General features: G+C 38.2%; 3 protein-coding genes across 6 annotated transcripts in view; 1 reads left to right on the top strand and 2 right to left on the bottom strand.

Annotated features, from left to right (window-relative positions):
* Positions 1–3,915: 3,915 nt before the first annotated feature.
* LOC143868785 (RING/U-box superfamily protein) lies at positions 3,916–11,441 on the bottom strand. 2 transcript variants are annotated; one of them, XM_077376222.1, is made up of 5 exons: positions 11,334–11,441; positions 10,936–10,971; positions 8,377–8,412; positions 5,076–7,186; positions 3,916–4,555 (listed from the first exon to the last, which is right to left on the bottom strand). In XM_077376222.1, the coding sequence occupies exons 4-5, from the start codon at positions 7,026–7,028 to the stop codon at positions 4,052–4,054; spliced, it is 2,457 nt and encodes an 818-aa protein (XP_077232337.1). In that variant the 5' UTR covers positions 7,029–7,186; positions 8,377–8,412; positions 10,936–10,971; positions 11,334–11,441; the 3' UTR covers positions 3,916–4,051. The 2 variants fall into 2 exon arrangements, with proteins under 2 accessions (XP_077232337.1, XP_077232347.1); XM_077376232.1 differs by having other exon boundaries at positions 5,076–7,029.
* Positions 11,442–17,474: 6,033 nt separating this feature from the next.
* On the top strand, positions 17,475–20,076 carry LOC143868635 (methyl-CpG-binding domain-containing protein 4-like). The gene is made up of 2 exons (XM_077376205.1): positions 17,475–17,682; positions 19,343–20,076. The coding sequence occupies exons 1-2, from the start codon at positions 17,644–17,646 to the stop codon at positions 19,832–19,834; spliced, it is 531 nt and encodes a 176-aa protein (XP_077232320.1). The 5' UTR covers positions 17,475–17,643; the 3' UTR covers positions 19,835–20,076.
* Positions 20,077–23,319: 3,243 nt separating this feature from the next.
* LOC143868146 (piezo-type mechanosensitive ion channel component) overlaps positions 23,320–24,328 on the bottom strand; it is a 71,055-nt gene continuing 70,046 nt past the window's right edge. For all 3 annotated transcript variants that reach the window (XM_077376167.1, XM_077376194.1, XM_077376182.1), the window contains one exon: positions 23,320–23,942. In XM_077376167.1, the coding sequence (XP_077232282.1) occupies positions 23,807–23,942 (136 nt within the window). In that variant the 3' untranslated portion in view covers positions 23,320–23,806. The remainder of the gene's footprint in view (positions 23,943–24,328) is intronic.

Genomic DNA, 24,328 nt, shown 5'->3' with positions numbered 1-24,328 from the left:
CACAAAGAAGTTCCAAAACAGGTTAAAGCTCAAGCTAATGAACCTGAAAACTTGCATTCCTACATGCAAAGAAAAGGATAAACAGCATAAGTAGTTAGTCATGGAGGGGAGTCTGGTCGATTCTTGATCTTCACTCAAATCCTTGAAACAATAGCAAGGCTAGCACAATCCCAATGCAGCATCAATGTAACACTGACCAACTTGAAGTCAGATTTTCAACAGTTTGTCTAGAAGATTTTACCCACACACTCCAGTATGCTAATAATCTAATTTATCACTGTCCCAATGGGTATGCTTTCTTTTTTTAGAATCTATTAGTTGGTATTAATGTTAGAAGAAGGATCTGTTCTTTTCTATGGTTGGAATTTTTTGAAGGTGACTTCAATGATAAAAAAATAGTTGTACAATAGGATCGAGGGGACAAGGTATCTGAAAACAAAAGCTCCAGAGAAATTAGAAGACAAAATTAAACTATTGTAAACCCCAGCCAGAATCGTCCAAGCAGCACTAGAGCAAAACTCGTCCCAACACAATGGGTATCCACTCCGGACATTGCAAGTCCGTCGGCCTTGTCATTAACATATCTGTGCGCGTGTGAGAACCTCGGACAAATGACTTTGCAGCAATCCCAGATTTCTGAAACGACGTTAGACAGTCTCCAAGGACTCCAAGGCTGCTCCACTCGCCCAAGCAATAACCTTGGAAGAATCTCCCTTCACTATCAAGAGGCAGAGACGATGATTGACATACCATTTAAGCCCATACAGTAGAGCTCTCGCTTCCGCCTCATTGGATTCGCATATACCTGCCGGTCAGCCCGGAGTAAGAAAATATTGTATTGCCCTCAGCATCACAGATAAGTCCTCATATCCCTGCCGGGCACGGTTTCACTGCCATTGAAATTAAGCTTGAACCAACAACCACACATGAGCGACTTCAGAGATGGAGAAGGGCGACTTTTTAACTCTTTTCTCCCAAATGATCGGCTGCCAATTTCTCAAGATTGCCCACTGACTATTCAGTCAAAAGATCGACTGACTTTGCCCAATATATGAGATCAATCTTGATCTCAAATATGATCCTTGCGATGCTTCTTTTTTTTATCTTCAAAGATTCTCATATTTCTCTCTTGCCAAATATATTATATAATAGCAAAAGGTACCATTTTCCAAAGAGATCGACCTGTCTCGCCGAAAGGGCTACTAGACCAAAAGAGCAGGGTTATTGAGATTGATTTGTGAAAACCCAAGAGAAACCAAAACTTCTGATGACCGTCCACCACAAGGTCAATGAAATATAATGGAGGATGACATGGTTCAAGGATTCTTCATCCGCCTTACATAGGATGCACCTGCTTGCTATATGCACATTCCGCCTCTTGAGAGGATCACGTGTGTTAATCTGCCTAGGGGCCACAGTCCAAGCAAAAGCTGCCACGCGAGATACCACCGAGGATCACCAATGAAAACTTAGAATCCTAACCGCCACCACTTACCAACCTGTGAAAAAAGGATCGAATGGAGAATCTACTTGATGTGTCTGGGGCAAGGAAGCAGGATTCTTCCCTCGGAGCCTTCGATTCCCGCTTTTGATTCCCGTTTCGATTCCCGCTCTGGCAACCTTGAGCAGGATTCTTCCCTGGGAGCCTTCGATTCCCGCTTTCAATTCCCGTTTTGATTCCCACTTTCGATTCCCGCTCTAGCAACCTTGATCTGGGGACCAAATTATGCTATCCTGACACGCCGGGGAGCAATATTGGGACTCCAGAAGAGATAACAGATGGGCAAGCCTACTAATCTCCTGGTCCTTAAGGTCCCTTCTAAGCCTGATTATCCAATCGATCCCTGTCCCATCATCTTTCCTGTCCATGTAGTCCCAACTGCGAGCTTCTTTGTCGGATGCTGGCGGAAAAGATCGGGGGAAACAATGGTTAAGAGGAGAGTCCCCTACCCAGATATTAGTCCAGAAATGAGTAGTCTCCCCTCTCCTCACTAACAGCCTAATGCAGGGGGAGAAGAAACTTCTGGAGCTACATATGGATTTCCATGCACCAGAACCCTTACATACACCAGGGTCCTTAGAATCCCAATCCCCCCAACCACGCTCTTATTTATCACCAATGATCTTATGCCATAGAGCATCTTTTTCCTCACCATATCGCCAAAGTCATTTTCCCAAAAGATCTTCAATGAACCAATTTCAGTAGAAACATCAGAAGCAGGTAATTGGTACTCGCAACATTTTTTTTGAATGACAGAATTATATTTACGAAGGGCGAACGGGAAATCCTACGACTGAGATGGTCAGTACAGATAGAGACAAAACAAAAAGAACAAACACACAAGCAACGATCGGATCCCTCAAATGGAGACCCGGAAGCATCACACAACAATATAAACCCTCAAGGAGGGAGATAATCAAACATCTCTAGGCTCTTCTTGGATACCCCTGCCCTAGATAGTCTATTGGCGTCATTGTTTTCCGAATTACTGACATGATGGAAGGAAATGGATGAACCTGCTGACCTCCTAACCACTTATTTACCTTCAAAAAACAAATAAAATCCAATATCTTTGTGCTTGTGAACAAAGGTAAGCAGCTTATGAAGCCCAGAAGTAAGTAGAAGAAAACCGAAGAATTGTTAATTGAAGTTCGCTGATAAATCCAAAGAAAAAAAAATGGTGATAGGAAAGGATAAAATGGTTTTTTATTTCAATTGAGTATGCCAGAAGAAAACAAAAATGAAGAAACCAAACGGAGGAAAGGAAACTATTAGTTCCAGGGGCATGTATAATAGCAAGACCAATGAGCAAGGAGTAAACCGGATAGAGAATGCCGAGGCGGGTCCACACTACTAAAGCAATGCTATTACATGCAGAACATCTGGACCCTCTGGACTCCAAAGAAAATGGTCTAGACGCATCTCTTGTTCTGTTCAATTGAAGATAATCAGGCAATCTACCCCATCAGAAACCAAACAGACCACCAATGACCCATTGGATTTCCATACTATTTCAACATGAAAGTCCAAGCCCATTCATAAAAAACTGTCCTAGAAAGTCTCCCCAGAGAGCAATTTCTAAAAAGATAATACTATGGATATAAGAATCACTCAATGTTCTGAAGTCATTTCAAATCAATGTCACAAAGAATCTGAAAATGCTAGGATCCTAGGATGAAAGGTGGTTCTTCGAATGGTAGTCCTAGGATGAAAGTTAGGGAGAAAGGATACAGCAGCCTAAATTCAAAACCCATCTATCTGGGTGTAATATTTGCATCTAAAACTAAAGATAAGCAGCAAAGAATGCCACATCTGTACATCAAATACCTATATATCATGTTGGCAATGCATTCTAGGTATTGAAGAAAAAATGAAAATTATGAATAATGGAATACAAGTGACAAATCAATAAAGGCCTAGTGCTCTACTATTATATTACCAGAGTAAATACTCATCAACTGAGAAAACATCAGAGTAACAAAGAAGAAAACTGCAGTTTTATGGACAAAAGAATAGAGTTTATTAATAGAAGCATTAGTAACATAACAAGAGCAACAAGAACGATAGAAGAAATGTGAATCAGAACTGCTTATGTAAAGTTGGGTTAGTGATTCAAGCTCATTATCCTTCATACCAGAACCTTATGGCAAGAGTTGGATACTATAAACAAGGAATTTATAGTACCACTTAGATCAGATTTAACTGGAACTCTCTCCAGTAATGGCAATTTTCTCACTGCCATACTCAAGCTATTAATTGTGTGAAGAAAAATTAAGAAGCACAAATCCTCAAGCTATACAAAACTTTTAGCTCATTAATTCCTAAGAAACAGGAAATGTTAAATAAATATAAATAAATAAATGTTCACCTGTAAAAGAACATAAGGAAAAGCACAAAGGGAAATCACACAAGCATACAGTGAAAAGCTCTGAATTAATTTGAAGTTTATGATTTAAAGCTCAAATAAGTTACTTCCATTATTCACTTCCAAGTCCCACAAATCATTATTTAAGTTCAATTACTCAAATCATTTCAGATAGTTGATGTAAGCTATGAGTCAGCAAAGCGTACGCGAATCCGCTGCTGAATAGGAGTCCTACAAGAAGGGCAATCCTTCATTCCCTGTTTCTCATGAAGTTCATTGCATTTTGAGCAAACAACTTGATGGGCACATGGGAGGAAAACAATGGACATCTCCTCAGTCAAGCACATCACACATTCCCGGTCACGTTGGACATCCCCAATGCCTAATTCCTGGAAATCTATCATCCCAGAAATATAGTGTGTGTTGGTCTCCTTAAGAGCAGTGGTGCCATCTATGCCCCAACGTAGTGCTTCTATTTTTGAAGAGTCAGACTTTAGTCTCAGTTGCGATATCTCTCTTTCAAGTCTTCGGATATCATCCTTACATCTTTGGAAATCGTTTTCTGCTTTTAATCTTATCATATCTTCCTCTGACTTGGCTGAAGCCTCAATCTGCTCTCTTTCTTTTCTTTCAGAGTTAGCCTGCATAAGTGCTTCGTCCTTCACCTTCTGTTCTTGTCTCCATCTAGCCTGTAATTTTTTATATGAAAATGAACCAGAAAACACAACTAAACATCAGTGTTTAAAAACGCAGATGCAGCTCAAAATGCGGCCAAGAAAAATCCTTGTCGAGTCTACGCGGACGCGGCCAAGAACACGGTTGACGTGGCTGAGTACTCGGTTAACGTGGTCTTAACTCAGCAGAGTCAAAGGAGTTTTTATTGACTCTGTATGGCAAAATGCGGCACGCAGCCAAGAGAAAAGGGAGTCGACTCGAGGTAGTCCAGGATGGCCGGGGGGGGGGGGGGGGGGGGGGGGGGGGTTGGGTGTTTCAACTATGACTAAACTTACTCATTTGTGAAAGAAAAATGCCCATTTGATTAAAGATTGGAACTTAGATTCAAAGGAAAAAAGCAGAAAAAACAGAATAAATAAAGCAAATAAAAAGATGATAACCACTCAATGAATAGTTGTGAAGTAAAAGCAGTTTATCCTAAAACCAAATTAAGAACAAACCAACATTTATGCAATGTCACCTCAAATCACTTACCTCACGTTGATCATGGGACTCTTTAGCTTGTTCCAGCTGCTTTTGCAACTGAGAGAGTTTACGCTTTTCAGTCACATGCTCTTCCTGTAACAAGGCCTTCTGCATCTCCCATGACTGGAATTTCTTCAGTGTCGTCTTTTCCCTTGTTGAAACTTCCTCACAACTTGCAGCTGACTTTTCAGCCCACAATTTTGCAGCCTCCATCTCGTGCCTCAATTCGGAATTCTCCACCTCGCGCCTACGGAGAGTAGCATTAGCCCGTTCAACCTGACCACCAGCTTTACACAATGCATTCTCCATCTCTGACAGCTTTTTCATGGTATTCTCTTCCATAGTTTGATTTTCTTTCTTAAGACGGGCCACTTCTTCTTTCTCTTGTCTCAGGGTTTTGAGTTCTGCTTTGTCCTTACTCAGCCTACGAGCAGCCTGCATCACCTTTTGCTGGGCCCACTCCGTCCACTCTTGCATCTGGGTCTGCAGCTCCCGTACACGAGGAGCCAACTTTAGCATCACCTCGTCCTTCTTATCCTGAGGGACCCACTTACCGAAAATCGTATCAGATGAAATTCCAGTAAAGCTACAATTTGGAGTCTCAACATCACAATTAGGCTTGGAAGGCAATGACAAAGCGCCATTGCTTTTTGAAGCCAACGACAAAGAAAGTTCAGTATTAGCCATGGGTAATGCAGATGAACTAGCGACTGTTTTGGGGCCGAACACCAAGTCAGCAGACGGTCCCGCATTAATAAAAAGATTAGCACTTCCATCTACTTGAGATGCATCCACTCCAACTGCTCGACTAAGCTTTAAGGACGCATTCTTCAAATTTGTAGCATTGGAATCTGATATAGACTTGCATTTCTTATCCAAGATTAAGGCACCCAAGCCACTGGCTTTACCTGCTCTCAAAGCCACTTTAGCTCCATACGCTCGGTAGTTTTTTTCTAGATGAATTGATTTCTGACGGAGGGTAGAGTCTCTCCTCGAACCATTTGAGTTACCTTTTTTAATACCACTTGGTTTCTCTTCTGGTGCAGATGATTGAGACATGGTCAGAACACATTCGCTAGTAACAGATGACAGTTCCTCGACAGTGGGTATGTCAGATTGAGAACACTGAGAATAAGGTAACAAAGGATTTGGTTTATTGGGTTTTTGAACATTGAGCAGGGGCATGCTTGGAAGAGAACTGTTAGCCTCGGATTTCTGTTGCGGAACAGTAGAAACAAAAGAATTCCCTGTCGTCTCATCATTTCCAAAACTACTCAAGGTATCACTATCCATTGCACAAGCATGAGACATATTCATGTCACAGATTAACAAGCACCACATTGCATCGCCGGTGCTGAAAAATGGCCTAACCTCCCTGAGCACACAAACCATCTCGGCCAATATGTATTTCTCCAATTGTTGCAAATCCTCGAAAAAGTGATCTCTTGAGGAATCTATCTCTTGACCGTTGGAAAGAAATGCCAATGTATTATCAACAATGTTTGATACGGTGTCTTTGCACCCATAGCAAAGCCCTGACCTCAACACGGCCTTTGTAGCAACTTCCTCACTATAGCCAAAAAAAGAGATCTTTTTAATCGCGCTCTTAAAATTTGCATCCAAATTGCTCAAAACGAGTTCTTCTAGCTGGCTTTCTGAAAGATAGCTCCAATCTGCATCTTGGATTTCCTCTACTTCTAGTTCTTCTCTAGACCGCTCATGCCCTAAATCTGATGACACTCGAGCACCAGACGCTCCATGATCGGGTTTGAACACATCGAACTGATCTTGGTTAAATCTACACAAGTCACAGACACATTGTTGTTCGGAATGTGGACTGAGCTTGTTCGGATCGCCGAGGGATGGGTCAGTGCGAAACTTTCTTTTATTCCTACTGCCTTTTTCTTGAACTGAAATTGTAGACGACAATTGACAACTACCCCTAGCGACCATTGCTGCCATTCTGTAATGCAAACAGTCCGATGTTTTTCGAATTTTTCAGAGATCCTTTTAAGAGATGAAGTATAACCAACGTATATCTTTTTGATCAAAGGTTGAATCGATCATCGGAAGAAAAATTACGCCAAATAGTCCGATGTTCTTTGAATTCTTCAGAGATCCTTATAAGAGATGAAATGTAACCAAGGTATATCATTTTGATCAGAGATTGAATAGATCATCAGAAGAAGAATTAGGCAAAAAATTAGGATACATTCTGTGAAAATGAAAGTTCCATGGAAGAGAGCAAATGAAATGCTTTCATAAAAAATTTATATCGACAAGGGCATGTTTGGATTGCAAGAATATTCTAGAAAGTTTGGAAAAGAAAATTATTTCTAAAAGTTGGTAACTTTTTCACACATGAAAAAATATAAATGGCAGCTAACCTTATTCAATGTTTACATAGGAAGGGGCCTTTCAATTTATGATAATATCTCTCAAAATCTATGTTGCACCAGTACGGATACGAGTGTCGGAATCTGACACGGGTATCGAGTGCCAGATTCTGCAAACCTCAAAAAGGGCGATTCATTGATTCGCCAAAATATTTTAATCAATTTTCAAATTTTATTTGTTTATATAATGATAGAGGGCGAGCCTTGGCGCAACGGTAAGGTTGCTCCATTGTGACCTGGTTGACGGGTCAAGTCACGGAAACAGCCTCTCTGCAAAGCAAGGGTAAGGCTGCGTACATCTAGCCCTCCCTAGATCCCACAATAGCGGAGCCTCGTACACCGGGCCGCCCTTTTATTTTTTTAAATAATGATATGGCTATAATAAGTAATATATTGAAAAGTTTAATAGGTAAGTATATAAATATTTAATTTCCATTTAAGAAACTTACCCATTAGGAGGTGAAACTCAAAAGATGCGGTAATAAAGTTGTGGTCATCGTATTCAGGAAAAAAAAAGATCTAGAAGTGTCTAAGAGAATCCTGTAGTATTGGAATCCGAGACGTGTCCAACACAGATTCTTCGTCCATCTAGAAGAATCCATTTAACATAGCTCTAAATTAACCATAATAAATATCATTTCCTTTAAATTATGAAAAGAAAATAAGTATCCCAAGAAACAAAATTCTGCCAGAAATCTTTTTCTTGCAATCCAAACAGGGCCTGAATGTACAATGCATTATAGAAATTCCAATTCCAGATGTTAATAACATAAAATCAAAGAGCTAAAACAGCCAATATCAAAAGAATAACAAATATAAAATTCTATTAACAATCTGAATGATCAAGAAAAGTACACATAGAAAATCAGCAATTCAACACAAAATGCACCAAAGATAAAAATGTAGAGCCTCACCCCCAATACAGAAATTTGTGCGAAAAAGTCAATTTCCTGCATCAGAATACTCCAAATCATCATAAATGAAAATACCCAGAAAAAAATACATCAATAAATAATATACAAAAACAAAGAACATCATAAATAAAATAGCAATCAATATATTCAGCACAAGAAAACAAATAAAATCCAATACCAATCAACAAATAATATACAAAAAAAAGAACCCTAAAAAGAAATTTCACAAACTCATCAACAGAAACATAAATAATATAAGAACATCAGATCTATCACAAGAAAACCCATTAAAAAAAATCAAAGAAATCCTATAAGACTTATTGGTGAAAAAATCCCAAAAAAAAAAATTGAGAGAATCAGATTACTGTATGCACTTTGATCGATCGGTAGGTGCCTGATTTCAGCTCTTATTGATTTAATCGGTCAAAAAATAAATCCAAAATCACCCAAAAAGAGGTGAAAATTGACATATCTCTCTCTTTCTCTCTCTCTAATTTTGGGTTGGGGAATATATTATGTTGCTAACCACCGAAGTAACCATGGTTACAACCATACATTGGAGAACTAACCATTGTCATCACAACACAGTCTATATTGCACAGCACTATATGGAAAGCGGGCCGAATACCATATGATATGTGGGGCCGCCTATATTGGTACGAATGTCACATGTTTGTGGTGATCCGGACCGTTCATCCATTTTTGGATGGTACAGATGAGACATATCTATGGTGCTCCAGATTGCTCAAATACGGGACCCATTTTTTTGTGGGGCCAAACTAATCAATAGCCTCTCTGCAAAGCAGGGGTAAGGTTGCGTACATCTAGCCCTCCCCAGATCCCACAATGGCGGGAGCCTCGTGCATTGGGCCACCCTTTTTATTTAATCAATAGCCTCAATCACCACATAAATTGTTCCTATGGTGTGCGGCCTCACACCGCATAATAATTCCTCTTATAGACTTTTTTATATAACCGGGAATTTATCTAGGAACGCAAGGCGGCACCTCTTTATTAATAGGTAAAAAAGTTACAAGAGGAGGGCATAGAACCTTGCCTCTAGCCCATCCCATTACAATAGGAGTATAACAATAAAACCCACTTACCCATAAATAAACAATAAAACAAAACATTATTGAATACAGATATAAGGAATACACAATTGGTCGCATCTAGCAGCTCCTCTAGAATCCTTGGGGAGGCTGGGCAGTTCCAAAAAACTGAATTTATGTTGGTATCTCAAGCGTAATTTGCCCCGGCAAATAGACATCCGCAGGAATTAGAGATTAATTGATCAAACTCGAGAATGGAGTACCCATAATTTAAATTCAAATGAGATTTAAATTATGGGTACTCCATTCTTGAGTTTGATCAATTAATCGAAAAAATTTTATATTATTGTTTTCTTAAATGAGGTAAGGGTAAAGTGTAGGTGTTCTTAAGTTTTTTTATTTGATTTATTAAATGTAACATGACGATATATAAATATTATGAGATATAAATTGGAAAACCTGTCTGCAACTAGGTTACCTTCCCTGCAAATGTGAGTGATGACAAATTCCATAGAGGATAATATTTTCCATATTTCTTTTAAAATATAATGAATGCGCCATGGATATATGTCTTTGCCTTTAGTGATATTCACAAGGACAAGACTATCGGATTCAATCCATATTCTTTTAATATCAAGGATTGTGCTTCCTCTTATAGACTTGTATGCCAATATATTAGAGAAATGAAACTACAATTTAATAAAGCAACTGATATTGGCACTACCATGTTTTGATATTTGCACTAACGCAACTTGTATTTTCTATCATAATTTGCTTGTGAGAAGATGCAAGCCTTGGCGCAATGGTAAGGTTGCTCCATTGTGACCTGGTGGTCACAGGTTCGAGTAACGGAAACAGCCTCTCTGCAAAGCAGGGTAAGGTTGCGTACATCTAGCCCTCTCTAGACCCCACAATGGCGGAGCCTCGTGCACCGGGCCGCCCTTTTATTTGTTTATATAATGATATGGCTATAATAAGTAATATATTGAAAAGTTTAATAGGTACGTAGATAAATATTTAATTTCCATTTAAGAAACTTATCCATTAGGAGGTGAAACTCAAAACATGCGGTAATAAATTTGTGGTCGTAGTATTCAGGAAAAAAAAAAGATCTAGAAGTGTCTAAGAGAATCCTGAAGTATTGGAATCTGAGACATGTCCGACACAGATTCTTCGTACATCTAGAAGAATCCATGTAACAAAGCTCTAAATTAACCATAATAAATATCATTTCTTTAAATTATGAAAAGAAATTAAGTATACCAAGAAAAAAAAATTCTACCAGAAATCTTTTTCTTGCAATCCAAACAGGGCCTGAATGTACAATGCATTATAGAAATTCCAATTCCAGATGTTAATAACATAAAATCAAAGAGATAAAACAACCAATATCAAAAGAATAACAAATACAAAATTCTATTAACAATCTGCATGATCAAGACAAGTACACATAGCAAATCAGTAATTCAGCACAAAATTCACCAAAGATGAAAAGGTAGATCTTCACCTCCAATACAGAAGTCCGCGGAAAAAAATCAATTTCCTGCATCAGAATACTCAACTCATCATAAATGAAAATACCCAGAAAAAAAATACATCAATCAATAATATATAAAAAAAATAGAACATCATAAATAAAATACAAATCAATATATTCAGCACAAGAAAATAAATAAAATCCAATACCAATCAACAAATAATATACAAAAAAAAAACCCAAGAAAGAAATTTCACAAACTCGTCAACAGAAACATAAATAAAATAAGAACATCGGATTTATCACAAGAAAACCCATAAAAAATCAAAGAAATCCTATAAGAATTATTGGTGAAAAAATCCCAAAAAAACCCAAAACAAATTGAGAGAATCAGATTACTGTATGCACTTTGATCGATAGGTAGATACCTGATTTCAGCTCTTATTGATTAATCGGTCAAAAAATAATCCAAAATCACCAAAAAAGAGGTGAAAATTGGCATCTCTCTGTCTCTGTCTCTGTCTCTAATTTTGGGTTGGGGAATATATTTTGTTGCTAACCACCCAAATAACCATGGTTACCACCATACATTGGAGAACTAACCATGGTCATCAACCACAGAGTATATGGTGAGCGGGCCGAATACCATATGATATGTGGGGCCGCCTATAATGGTACAAATGTCACATGTTTGTGGTGATCCACACCGTTCATCCATTTTTGGATGGTACACATGAGACATATCTATGGTGATCCAGATTGTTCAAATACGGGACCCATTTTTTGTGGGGCCAATCTAATCAACAGCCTCTCTGCAAAGCAGGGGTAAGGCTACGTACATCTAGCTCTCCCCAGAGCCTGCAATGGCTGGAGCCTCGTGCACTGGGCCGCCCTTTTAATCTAATCAATAGCCTCATTCACCACATAAATTGTTCCTATGGTATCCGCCCTTACGCCACGTAATAATTCCTCTTATAGGCATTTTTTTTATAACCCGGAATTTATCCAGGAACGCGGGGTGGCACCTCTTTATTAATAGGAAAAAAAAGTTACAAGAAGAGGACATAGAACCTTGCCTCTAACCCATCCCATTACATTAGGAGTATATCAATAAAACCCACTTATGCATAAATAAACAATAGAACAAAACATTATTTATTATGAATATAAGGAATATACAATTGGTTGCATCTAGTAGCTCCTCTAGAATCGGCCAGTTCCAAAAAAAATCTGAATTAATGATGCTATCTCAAGCATAATTTGCCAAGCTGTCTACAACTAGGTTACCTTCCCTGCGAATGTGAGTGATGACAAATTCCATAGAGGACAATAGTTTTCATATTTCTTTTAAATATAATGAATGCGCCATGGATATCTGTCTCTGCCTTCAATGATATTGGCAAGGACAAGACTATTGGATTCAATCTATGATCTTTTAATACCAAGGATCACACTTCCTCTTATAGACTTGTATGCAAGGTTTTTAATTTTGGTTTTAGAATGCGTTTCGGCCCCCATTGAAACCGAATTTTTTTCCGAAATTTCATTCGAAATCCGTCGAAGTAAAAAAAAAAAAAAAAGCAATCCCTCCTGAGCCAAAATTACTGAAATTTCAGTCGAAATTAAATATTAAATAATTAATGAATAAAATATAGTTTTTAACGTTATCTACCTAAAATTTAGGACCGAAATTTCAGTCAAACGAAATTTCAACCGAAATTTTGGTTGAAATAACTAACGTTTCGACTTTACCCAATTTCGATTTCGGTCTCGACCGAAACCTGAAATTTCGAATTTCGGTCGAATTTTAAAACCTTGATTGTATGCCTATATATTAGAGAAATGAAACTACAATTTAATAAGGCTACTGAAATTGGCACTACCATGTTTTGATATTTGCACTAACTCGCATTGTATTTTCTATCATAATTTGCTTGTGAGAGCTTTTTGGAAATTGTGATAACCATTGACAGGACAGCTGATTAAATAGTAAAAGGCAAGGTGAGTTGGTGAAATTATAAAGACATGGTAGTGCAAATATCAGTAACCTTTAATAAATACATTTTTACTCAGGGAAATAATAAATTTGCCCCTTTTCTTTACATGAGACAGCCCGTGCCAGTGTAGGTGGCAACGAGGCCCGTTGAATCCTTCCCACGTGAAGTACAATAGCCCATTGGAGCTCCCTTTTACTTAAAAAAAATTAAAGATAAACCCCCTCAACTTTCAGACACATTCAACAATAGCTCTAGAGTTTCAAAGTCATCAACTACACCCCCTGAGGTTTCAATGGTTTTTGAGAGGACAGAGAGGAGGAAATGACCATAAAGCCCATTGTTATTAACCTAACAAAAGATACTTCAACCAAAACTAGGGTTTTCTTTCAGAGGCTACCAAAACAAGAAGAATGATGAACTGGAGCACCCTCCCAAAAAATCAAGCAGCAAAGGGTGCCCCATTGGAGCTCTGTCACCCAACTATATTTATAATTCTTTTAATTTTTCCAGTTTTACAGATGCATTTGGGTGCCTTTGCAGTTGTGATTTTTCAAGGGCACCCTTCAATTTAGCATTTCTCTTAAAAATGTAAAACAAAGTGAGTGGTGTCATTATCAAAATTTGCTAGTGCGGATATCAATCTCCTTTAGTAATGAGATTATACATGAGTGGTGGTGGTGAATGTGACAAAATATGAAGGAAAAGTACTGAGGGCAATGCCAATGTGGTTTTCAATGTGGCATATGCTCCTTTCCACAACACTTTTTGTCTTTTGGTTTCCATCAGATTCAAAGCCCACTCTATGCATTTCTCCTCTTTATTTCCCCATCACATAAACAATAGAATTTGTTGCTTTTGAGATTTCAATGTATTTTTTTTTTTTCCTATTTCTCTTTGCCTTTCTTTTCTTTCTTTTTGCTAGCAAATTGCTCTATCTCACAAGATTCCACATGGAAAAATCCATGACATAATATATTTATGTGTGTTGTGGAATATGATGTCCTTAGCTTGGTGAGAGGATGTGGAGGTGTTAAGTCAATTTCTTATGTGAATGTTTTTTTTTAAAAAAAAATAAAATAAAATTAGTCGCGGCCATATGTAATCAATGACGTAACATCTAGAATGAACTATCCACCTCTAGCTTTTCTTTGATTAGTCAATGTGAAATATTGAATTGAATCCACCCATGTTCAAAATCATGATCAGTTCATATCCTTATTGGATCAAATCCTAATCAAGTAATTCATCAGATTCTATCGTCCGTTTTTAAATCAAAGTCCAATCGGATTCATACCGTCCGTGATCTAACAAAAAAAAAATTACTTCCTTAAAAATATGCCTTTGATATTTGTGCTACTATGTTTTGATAATGGGGCGAAACTCACGTTGTCTTTTATTATTTAACCAGCTGTCAAAGGTTATTATAATTCCCAAAATGCTCTCAGAAGCCAACTAAAAAAAAGAAAAGAAGGGTGAGTTTGCCCCATTATCAAAACATGGCAGTGCGACTATCAGTAACCTAAAAATAATTAGGTAGTAAACCATATCAGTAACCATAAAACAATATCCATATCCATATTGAGGGATTTGCAAGCCAATTTCGCGGAAAGCCATTTCTCGGCTGGCTTTTTCGTGTAAGAACAGCCTCCTGAGATGAATTAAATGAATAAGACAAAATTTGTCAAAAAGTCAACCTGTGTGGCTGTTCTCACATGCAAAAGCCAGCTGCAAAATGGCTTTCCGCGAAATTGGCTAGCAAATCCCCCATAGTAATTGGATCACAATAATCCACTAGATCATATGAATCTATTGACACCCAGATTGATAAGTGCTAGTAAACATGGTTTGGGCATCTCTCATCTGCAATTTGCCAATGACATTAGTATCTTTTATAAAGCAACTATTAGGTCATGTAGATCAAGTAGTACTCGATAGGCTTTTGCATATAAATAGGATCTACTGAGTTAATAGATTTTAGGCTAAGATAGAGGGTATTTTGATTATTTCATCATCCAGACCATTGGTCAGTCCCTAACAAGTGGTCTTTTGACATCAACTAACAAACAATAGGTGGTTTTTTAAAAATTCTAAAACAGATTTCTTAAGAAGTTACCATGTTACATGTCTTTTGTAAAAAATTCTTAAAAGATTGAGAGTGGAGCTGCACCACATTAGGAAGGAATTCATGAAATAAAAAACCCAATCTACCATTGAATGTGAAAGTGCTTTTTGGGTAGTCTTTCTCCAACATCTATCTTTTATTTGTCTTTCGCCTTCTCCAAGAAATTTTTTTATTGGAAAAACTTTTCTTCATACATCATGCTTTGTTTTAATAAGGTGAGGCCTAACAAGCATAACATGTAGGGGTGTAAACGAGCCAAGCCGAGCCGAGCTTGGCCAGGCTCGGCTCGGCTCGGCTCGTTAATTCAAAAGCTCGGCTCGGGCTCGGCTCGGTCAGACTCGGCCAGGCTCGCGAGCCTTACCGAGCTCGGGTTATATTATGTTCACACCCCTCATCTTCCCTGGACAGCCCTATTAGTGTAATTTGACTACTTTTTTCACACTATGGGGGGTGGTCCTAGTAACAAATGGGGTTCCAAAAATGAAGTGACATATTTTGCCCCCGCCTTTCACTCCCTGGACAACCCTTTTAATGCATAAATTAATATAATATATATATATATATATATATATATATATATATATATATATATATATATATATGTTAAATTCTTAACGGACCTTAACGAGCCGAGCCTGGCCTAAATTGGGCTCGGCTCGTTAAGCTTAACGAGCCTGTCGAGCGAGCTCGAGCGAGCCTCCGAGTCATGTGGGGGGCTACCATTTTATACTTATCTAGTAGGTCCACTATTTTACACGTCTGGCTATGAGCCTATGATGGAATGGTCCCAATATTTTATAACCATAGGGCATGGGTGGGGCCCGCCATTTTCCATTTCGTTTTGATGTGGTGGGCCCACCATCTCCACACAAACCCTTGCATGGGGTGGGGCCTAGCATTTTACATCTTATGTTATTGATCGGATTGGGACAATGTTTTACACCTTAGGTTTTGGGGGATGGAGCCATCATCTCTACCAAAACCTATGCATAACGTGGAGCCCACCATTTTACCCCTAATGTTATTGATGATGTGGGGTCTACCATCTCTATCAAACCTATGCATTTGGGTGGGCTCCATCATTTTACACCTCATGTTTTGATGGTGTGGGGCCCATCATTTTACATCCATGCATAGCATAGGCATAGAATGCTAGTATATACTAAGCATGTTTCTTTCCTTTGACTTTTGTTTTCTTTCAATGGAAATTTTTTATTGAAAAACTTTTTTCCATGAATTTTTTACTGGAATTTTTTCTAGTGTTTTTTTAGCATCACATTCACAGTATGGGTGGGTCCCATCATTGTATACCACATGTTGGGAAAAGATATGTCCACCCTTTTTCTTTTTCTGTTTACTTGGGACAACCCCCTCTAGTATAAAAGTGCAGTCATAAATACATTAGAGGGGGCTGTCCCAAGTAAGAAAATTGAGTGAATATATCAGTTCCCCCACATGTTTTGAAGAGAAATTATATGGTGGCGGACGGTGTGGAAACAAGGGCGGAGAGAGAGATTTTCCCACCCTTGATTTTTTATCCAACAAAAAGTCAATGGGCTTTTGTTGGATAAAAATCAAGGGTGAGGGGTCTCTCTCTCTCTCTCTCTCCCTCCCTCCAGCCTTTACATGGTAAAGGTCGGCCACTATATAAAATCTCTATTTTGAAAAGGTGAGACCCATCATTTTACACCTAATGTTTTGATATGGTAGGGCTCACAATCTCTACACAAACCCATGCATATGTCGGAGCCTACCATTCTACACCAATGAGTGGCCCCACCATATCCACCCAAAATCCATGCACAGGGTAGGATCCGCCATTTTACACCATGTTGTCATATGGGGTCCACTAACTCCAGTCAAAGTCATGCATCCACTATTTTACAACTCATGTTTTGATGGAGTTTACACCCAAGCATAGCATGGGCCATTGTAGGGGTGCAACTCAGGTCGGGTTGGATCAGGTTGAGGTCAACCCTAGCGCAACCCAATTTAGCATTCACTTAACCCTAACTCAACCCTTGGGTTGAGGGTGGTCAACCCTAACCCAACCTGCCTCTAAAACTCCCAATCCTAGCCCAACCCATCTTACCCGAAATTGGGTCAGGTTGAATCAGGTTGGGTTCAGGTTCACCTATCATAGGAATGATAAAGGGAAGGGCCGGAGAAGAGCACTTGAATCCACATCATTTTTAAAGTCTGATAAGAAACTGAATTCGGTTGCACTTAATGATGTGAATATATTCAAGGGCTATCATTCCTCAACAGAAAAATACAAGAAAAAAACATAACCCTAAAAAATTCATCTTAAAACTAGATGACAAAGGTCGGGTTCAGGTCGGTTTGAGACCCTAACCCAACCCGAATCAAAATCAGGTTGAACCCATTGGGTTCGGGTTGAGCCCCACCCAAGTTGCACCCCTTGGCCAAGAATACTAGTCAATTAGGTCAAAATCAGAAGGGCAACAATTTGAACAAGTTAATCGAGCCACTACATCTCCTCCCTTCTCAAACTATGAGGCCCTAAAATAAGAATGAAAATGATATTTCCACCCCCTGTGTTATAAGAAAAGCATCGGGGGATCTGAAGCTGGGGCTGAAAGTGAAAATAAAATAAAAATGAAACTGGAGAATCTAGGAAACCCTAAGAGCTCGGAGGTATGGCTTTCTGTCTCTGAAATTCATTTTAAACTCATTACTTGATATGGGTTTTTTTCTCTGTTATCATTTGAACTGCTTTCATTTCAATCTCTAATATTTCCCTTCATTTTTCATCTCAAACTGATTTTAGACTCAAATGAAATTTTCAAACCCTAGTTTCAGTTGATTTTGCCATGATTTGATTTGGTAGTGTTGGAAATTCCTTGGCTTTCGTATTTCATGATTGCTTTGTTTTCTGATTAGAAATTTGAGTTTTATGTTGGCTATTCAAAATTGGGAGATGGCATCAGTGCTTACTTAGGTTTTTAGCCTATAAAAACCTCACTCCTTATTACCTTTTTTTAAGGATTGTTGATAATAATACAAATAAAAAGATGCCAAAGAGAAAACAACCCAAATGCGCCAAAGCTTAAAACTCTGCAAGAGAAATTTCATGTTCCCTTTCAAAAAAAATAAAATAATTTCATTTTACGTGCCTAATTGGCCTCAACAGAAATAATAAAAAAAAGAGATAGAAGAAGAGAAGGGAAGGGGTTGATTCGAGGCAACCAGACCTCCTAACAGTTCAATTCGAGAGGAACCATAACTCTCCTGAAACATAAGTTTTTGTTTTGGTTGCATACTTAGGGTTTTAGGCTACAAAAACTCACCCCTTATTACCTCGCTTTTTTTCTTCTTTTTTTTCGCGATTGTTGATAATGATACAACTAAAAAGCTCAATGCCCCAAAACTTAAACTTTGCAAGAGAAATTTCATGTTACGTTAATTGGCCGCAACACAAATAAAAAAGAAAGGGATAGAAGAAGAGAAGGGAAGGGTTGATTTGAGGCAACCAGACCTCCTAACGGTTCAATTCGAGAGGAACCATAACTCTCCTGAAACATAAGTTTTTGTTTTGGTTGCATACCTAGGGTTTTAGGCTACAAAAACTCGCCCCTTATTACCTCCCTTTTTTTTTTTTTTTTCCGCGATTGTTGATAATGATACAACTAAAAAGCTAAATGCCCCAAAACTTAAACTTTGCAAGAGAAATTTCATGTTACGTTAATTGGCTGCAACACAAATAAAAAAGAAAGGGATAGCAGAAGAGAAGGGAAGGGTTGATTCGAGGCAACCAGACCTCCTAACGGTTCAATTCTAGAGGAACCATAACTTTCTTGAAACATAAGTTTCTGCTTTGGTTGCAAATTCTCCTCCTTATTAAGATATAACTAATTAAATACAAGCACAATGGATTGCCTCATCACTACCCTATTAACCCACTTACATGACACATAACATAAGCAATAACTAGCACGCATAACCCTAGAACAAATTCCCACAACTACATTATAACTATATTACAACTACGCCACAAATGCCATAATTATATGCACATATCGTGATTGGATTTACTTTTGTTTTCCGATTTGAAATTTGAGTTTTGTGTTGGCTATTCAAAATTGGCAGATGGCATTACTGCGTACTTAGGATTTTAGCCTATAAAAAATCACCCCTTATTGCCTGTCTTTTCTTGTTTTGTCATGATTGATGATAGTAATACAAATTTTAAAAAATGCCAAAGAGAAAACAACCTACATGCCTTAAAGCTTTAACTTTGCAAGAGAAATTTCACACTTAAAAAACTTATTTTTTGACTCTGCATTTTCTGTCGCAGAAAGCCCGCAGCCTTTACAATCCAATTGGTGCGTACGCTGTGCAATGTGGTAAATGCTTCAAATGGAGGTCGATTCCGACGACGGAAGAATACGAGTCTATAAGGCATAACTTCATAGAGAATCCTTGGGTTTGTCACAGGAAAGCAGGTGTTTCTTGTTCTGATCCTGCGGATTTGGAGTATGATACATCTCGAATATGGCTAATTGACAAACCAAATATTCCTAAGACTCCCGCTGGTTACGAGAGGGGGTTGACGATAAAAACAGATTTGTCTAGAATTGATTCATCCTACACTACGCCCACAGGGAAGAAAGTGAGAGCCCCTGCCGAGGTAGAGAAGTTTCTAGAAGCGAATCCAGTATACCAAGGTGATGTGACTGTTTCAGACTTCAATTTTGCAGTTCCCAAGATACCGGCGGAAATGGTTTTAAAAAAAGGTTCTTCTAGTAGTTATAAGAAGATGAAAATATCAAAAACAGAAGATGATTGACAGTTTGAAGATGGGGTGGTCTGTTGGGTATTGGGGCTTATGTCATGGTGCGCTTGTAATATCTGTGATGTATGTTTGGGAGTTTATGTTATTTTTGTTGATCAAATTCATCAAAATTGAGCTTCTTGGTTGGGAGTGTATGTTGTTTCTGTTGATTAGATCCATCATAGTTGTGTATGTTTACAAGAAACTATGTCTGTTGATCATATTCATCAAAATCGAGCTTCTTGGTTGGGAGTGTATGTTGTTTCTGTTGATTAGATCCATCATAGTTGTGTATGTTTACTAGAAACTGATGTCTGTAACAAATGGTACTGGATGCGAGGTATGTGCATGGATGTCTTTACCCATGCCATGTTTTTTTTTTCTTTCGTTCGTTTTCAAAATCGGGGATAATAGGTATCTATTTGCTATAGTTAAAACATGCATCCATTTCAAGATTTGTTTTTTTATTTTTGTTTCCCGGTGTGATTTTGTGGTTGTCTTTCATTTTAGTATTGAACCACCCTTAGTCCCATCTGTTTACTTATAAGTTTTCCTTGTTGACATATTACTGGTGGCTAATGTCCTTGCTGCGTGATAACTATGCACCCAACATGTCTTTTGTTTTTGTGCACTTACTAGTATGATTAACTTCTCCTTCGATGCTCTGAAAACTCTCAAGTTTATTCTATCTGTAATGACCAGAATTACAAGATAGCGACAGTCTACTGATAGTAAAATGATGTAGAAACTATAGTAAACATTGAAATCCTTCCTCTGTCGCATACTTTTCATTTTCTGAACTCGTTGGTAAAAGGATTAGTGCCATTCGATCGGTTATCTGTTTTTCTCAGGAAAAACAAGCACCATTCTGTTGAATGCATTGTCAATATGCTTCGCATACTTTTCATTTTCTGAACTCTTGTTGATAAAAGGATTAGTGCCATTCGATCGGTTATCTGTTTTTCTCAGGAAAAACAAGCACCATTCTGTTGAATGCATTGTCTGCTCAATTGGCATTCAAAGGACAGGAATCCCCAACAGACACACGCTTGAATGAATACTTTGTAATCAATTTTGTTATCACTATGCAAATTGGATATTTGTGTCAAAATCCAGGGCAATCAGGTCTTCTTTTTTCTTTTTTTTTCCTTGTGGTCTCTGGACAGTATTCATGATCAGACACTTGATCACAATCCCTTGATTAAAACAATGACATTTCCCACTACATATTTTGTGTTGTTGAAACATTTACTTTTGGAACAGTTTCCCTCTGTTTGAGATGGGTGTTTTACACACAAGGGTTTCAAATAGAAGATTTACTTTTATCTATGTTCTAATTGCATCATTGATCACATTGACTATTTAGAGCTTTTTGCTTCCCACATTGATCACTTTGACCCTTCCCAGACATTTTCCCTTTACTTTTTTAAAGCTTCTCGCTTCCCGTATTTTCTATTTTCTAAACCCCTCGCTTCACGTATTTTCTATTTTCTATTTTCTAAACCCGCTTTCCACATCACTTCGTGTACTTGCTTCCCACTCTGGCAACTATTAACTGCAATTTAGTGAGGCCACTACTGAGTGGCCTCACTAAATTTTCTTCGTAGTGCTACATTTTAGTATGATGATTATTTGGGTTGTTGATTGTTGAAGGAGATCTCAATTGATCCCTCATTACTGCCCTTAGTAGAAGTAATAGGTCCAGATGGCAGGATTTGAAGCCCTTAGTAGGAATTAGTAGAGACAATTTTAATTTTCTCATCAAGCGAAGGGTACGAAATAAATCAGATTGATTTTCCAATCACAAGTACTATGAGAAATATTTGGTTTTCTTTCCCTCTGTAAGATCCCTATGCCAATGTTTGAATCAATAGAAAATCTTTTCTTATATATACATCCCAATTCCTTTCTGAGACCTGCCAACAAAAATCCCAAACCAGACCAACATTGTACTTGGGCCACAGTTTAGGGAGGCCTCTAAAATCCCAAACCAAGTAAAAAAAAATATGATTGAGTTTGCAAGAGGACCAACATTGTTGGTGGGACTACAGTTTAGGGATGACCCTTGTGCTAAATTAATGGTTCATGAGGTATTTTTTCATCTACTTTCTATTTTTCTTTTTGGGCATCTTGTCTTGTTTCCGAATCCTCTGATTTGTGTAGTTTTTCCATACTGTGCCCTACAAGTAGGGGCCACATCGAAGTTAGGATCTTCCCAAGGCCCTCAATTTGGGGTGCTACAGTGGGACCAAAAACATGAATGATTTAGATCATCCATTCATGTGGGCTCCACTACTTTTTTGGGCGCACACCTGCACCATTAAAAAGACTTGTAATTTTCCAATGGCAATGCCCAAAAAATCAATAGTCTAGTTCTTCAGTGGGCTTCAAAAGTAACTAAGCTTTTGGACTTTGACGGTTGAATAGTTAATGCATGTTTGGCAACCATGAAAAAATATTCCATGGATTATTAGTGTGGGGGGCTCAGAGAGGAAAGACTTTTGAGGCTGTGAGTGAGGGAGCATGAAAAGCCCCAGAAAAAAATTAGGAAAAAAAATTACTCAATTTGAAGTAGGAGATTTTTTTTTACTTCTTTAGGGATTTCTCATGCTATCTCCATCTGCTCTCAAGTCACTTATCCTCCTTCCTTCTCAGCTCCTACTTTACGGCTGGGCCCACGAAGATTCCGTGAAATAATTTTCCGTGGTTGCCAAACAGCCCTAAACTCAACTCAACTCAACAAAGCCTTTGTCCCATACTAGTTGGGGTCCGCTAATGAATCCTTTAGAACAGCTCAAATTGACTCAGTGTAACTTTGACGGGTTTGTCTACATGGATCATTCTCTTCCATTCGCTCCTATCCAAGGTCATGTTCTCTGTTATGTTCCTAGCTATCAAGTCTTTCCTCACTGTTTCTATCCAAGTTGTTTTCCGTCTGCCCCTACCTCTTTTTAAACCATCAACTTGCCAAACATTCCCTAAGTTTTCAATTTTCATTTTGTAGCTAACTTTCTTATTTTTGGGAAATCTTGGGTGGTTTTTCTTTTCCTTTTTTTTCCCGGATGGCCTCTTAGGTGGGTTCTTCAACCATTCATTCTCAACATTGGGAGAATTAAAAAGAAAGAAGAAGAAGAATGGCATTCACTAAACCCAATATAGGTTAAAAGTTGCATATGCCGTTAATGTTATTGGTAAAGGTTTTTAAGTATTCAAGAAATTAAAAACATATCTTTTTTTCCAAAATTTAGGGAAATGGTTTCTAAAATCTAGAAAACGAGTTTTTAAATTTTAGAAAACATCCCTATCCTCAAACCAAACAGCCCCACACCCCACATATGATAATTTATGTGCATAATCTAAGCTAAATTTTCTGTGAATGCATCAAATGCCTAAATTTTCTGAAACTGATACAAATAACCATGATGACTAGAGCAATTACATAAATTACTTGCTTTACTTTTTTTTGGTCGGAAGAAGAAATGTTATAATTAGGCAAAAAAGGCACTGAAACATACATACTGCCCATGAGAAGTAAAAAAAAAAAAAACTGGGTGGACTATCTTTCCATGATTTTACAACCCTATCCTGACTTCTGCTCTCTCTGCTTTACATATGGAATACAAAGGATATAGAAAATAACACCAACTTATCATATAAATTCCAAAATTTATACATTGCTAGCTGCTGAATTGGCATACCAGCCCCAAACTAGCCAAGACCCATATGTGGAAATGCATGTAAAGCCCTTGCATCCAAATCTATCTCTACATATCATACATCCAACCGACCTAACCTTGGAATGGAAGCCTTTAGGAATAACCCATTTGTAAATTGACCCACAACAGCTTCCCCATGATTTGTTACTGATTACAGACTACGCAATTCTGATCTTGTTTGATTCCAATATTTCGATCAGATAGTCGTCAGCATTCTGATCACGCACGAGCGATTTCTGAAGTTGGTGGCGGGGTCGCCCGCCATTAAGATTTAATCGGGTTTGGTGTACTCGAGAAGCATGTGCGGCGAACGGTAGATCTTTACCAGTGTCCAATAGAGTACTTCTTCCACTTCTAGCTCACCCTCTGCTCTGGCAGCATAGATGTCCTCACAAATTGCTATCAACCTGAAACCAAGAAACACTTCCGCTTTAAATCATCCTATGTGAAACAACCAATTACTCAAAAAGCTTAAGCTGTTAGAATTGGCGTTATTTAATCATTTATACTTCAACACTCCCCCTCACGTGTGGCTCCTCCTCCTCCTCCTCTTTTTTTTTTAGGGTAGGCCAAACACAGGGCACATGTGCCCCCTCTTTTGGGTTGGCCATACACGTGGATTTCTAATATCAAGGTGTTGTTGGTTTTTGAACCCAAGACCTGCCGTGAGGTAATAGCTCTGATACCATGTGAAACAACCAATTACTCCAAAAGCTTAAGTTGTCAATGTTGGTGTTATTTAATCATTTATAATTCAACATCCTAAAGTGGCACCAAATAGCAAACATTAGAT

Source organism: Tasmannia lanceolata, unplaced genomic scaffold (assembly GCF_043159265.1).
Source record: "Tasmannia lanceolata isolate RefF3 unplaced genomic scaffold, GAP_Taslan_0.1 ptg000002l, whole genome shotgun sequence".
Lineage (NCBI taxonomy): Eukaryota > Viridiplantae > Streptophyta > Magnoliopsida > Canellales > Winteraceae > Tasmannia > Tasmannia lanceolata.
Note: the sequence above shows the minus strand (reverse complement) of the source record. Positions and strands in the feature narration are given on the sequence as shown.

Bases quoted from the DNA above. Each gene is read 5' to 3' on its own strand.
- LOC143868635 (XM_077376205.1), top strand. From the start codon at position 17,644: ATGAAACTGGAGAATCTAGGAAACCCTAAGAGCTCGGAG. The intron at 17,683-19,342 runs GTATGGCTTTCT...TTTCTGTCGCAG, and splicing joins GAAACCCTAAGAGCTCGGAG to AAAGCCCGCAGCCTTTACAA.
- LOC143868785 (XM_077376222.1), bottom strand. From the start codon at position 7,028: ATGGCAGCAATGGTCGCTAGGGGTAGTTGTCAATTGTCGTCTACAATT. The intron at 4,556-5,075 runs GTAAGTGATTTG...AAAAAATTACAG, and splicing joins AGTCCCATGATCAACGTGAG to GCTAGATGGAGACAAGAACA.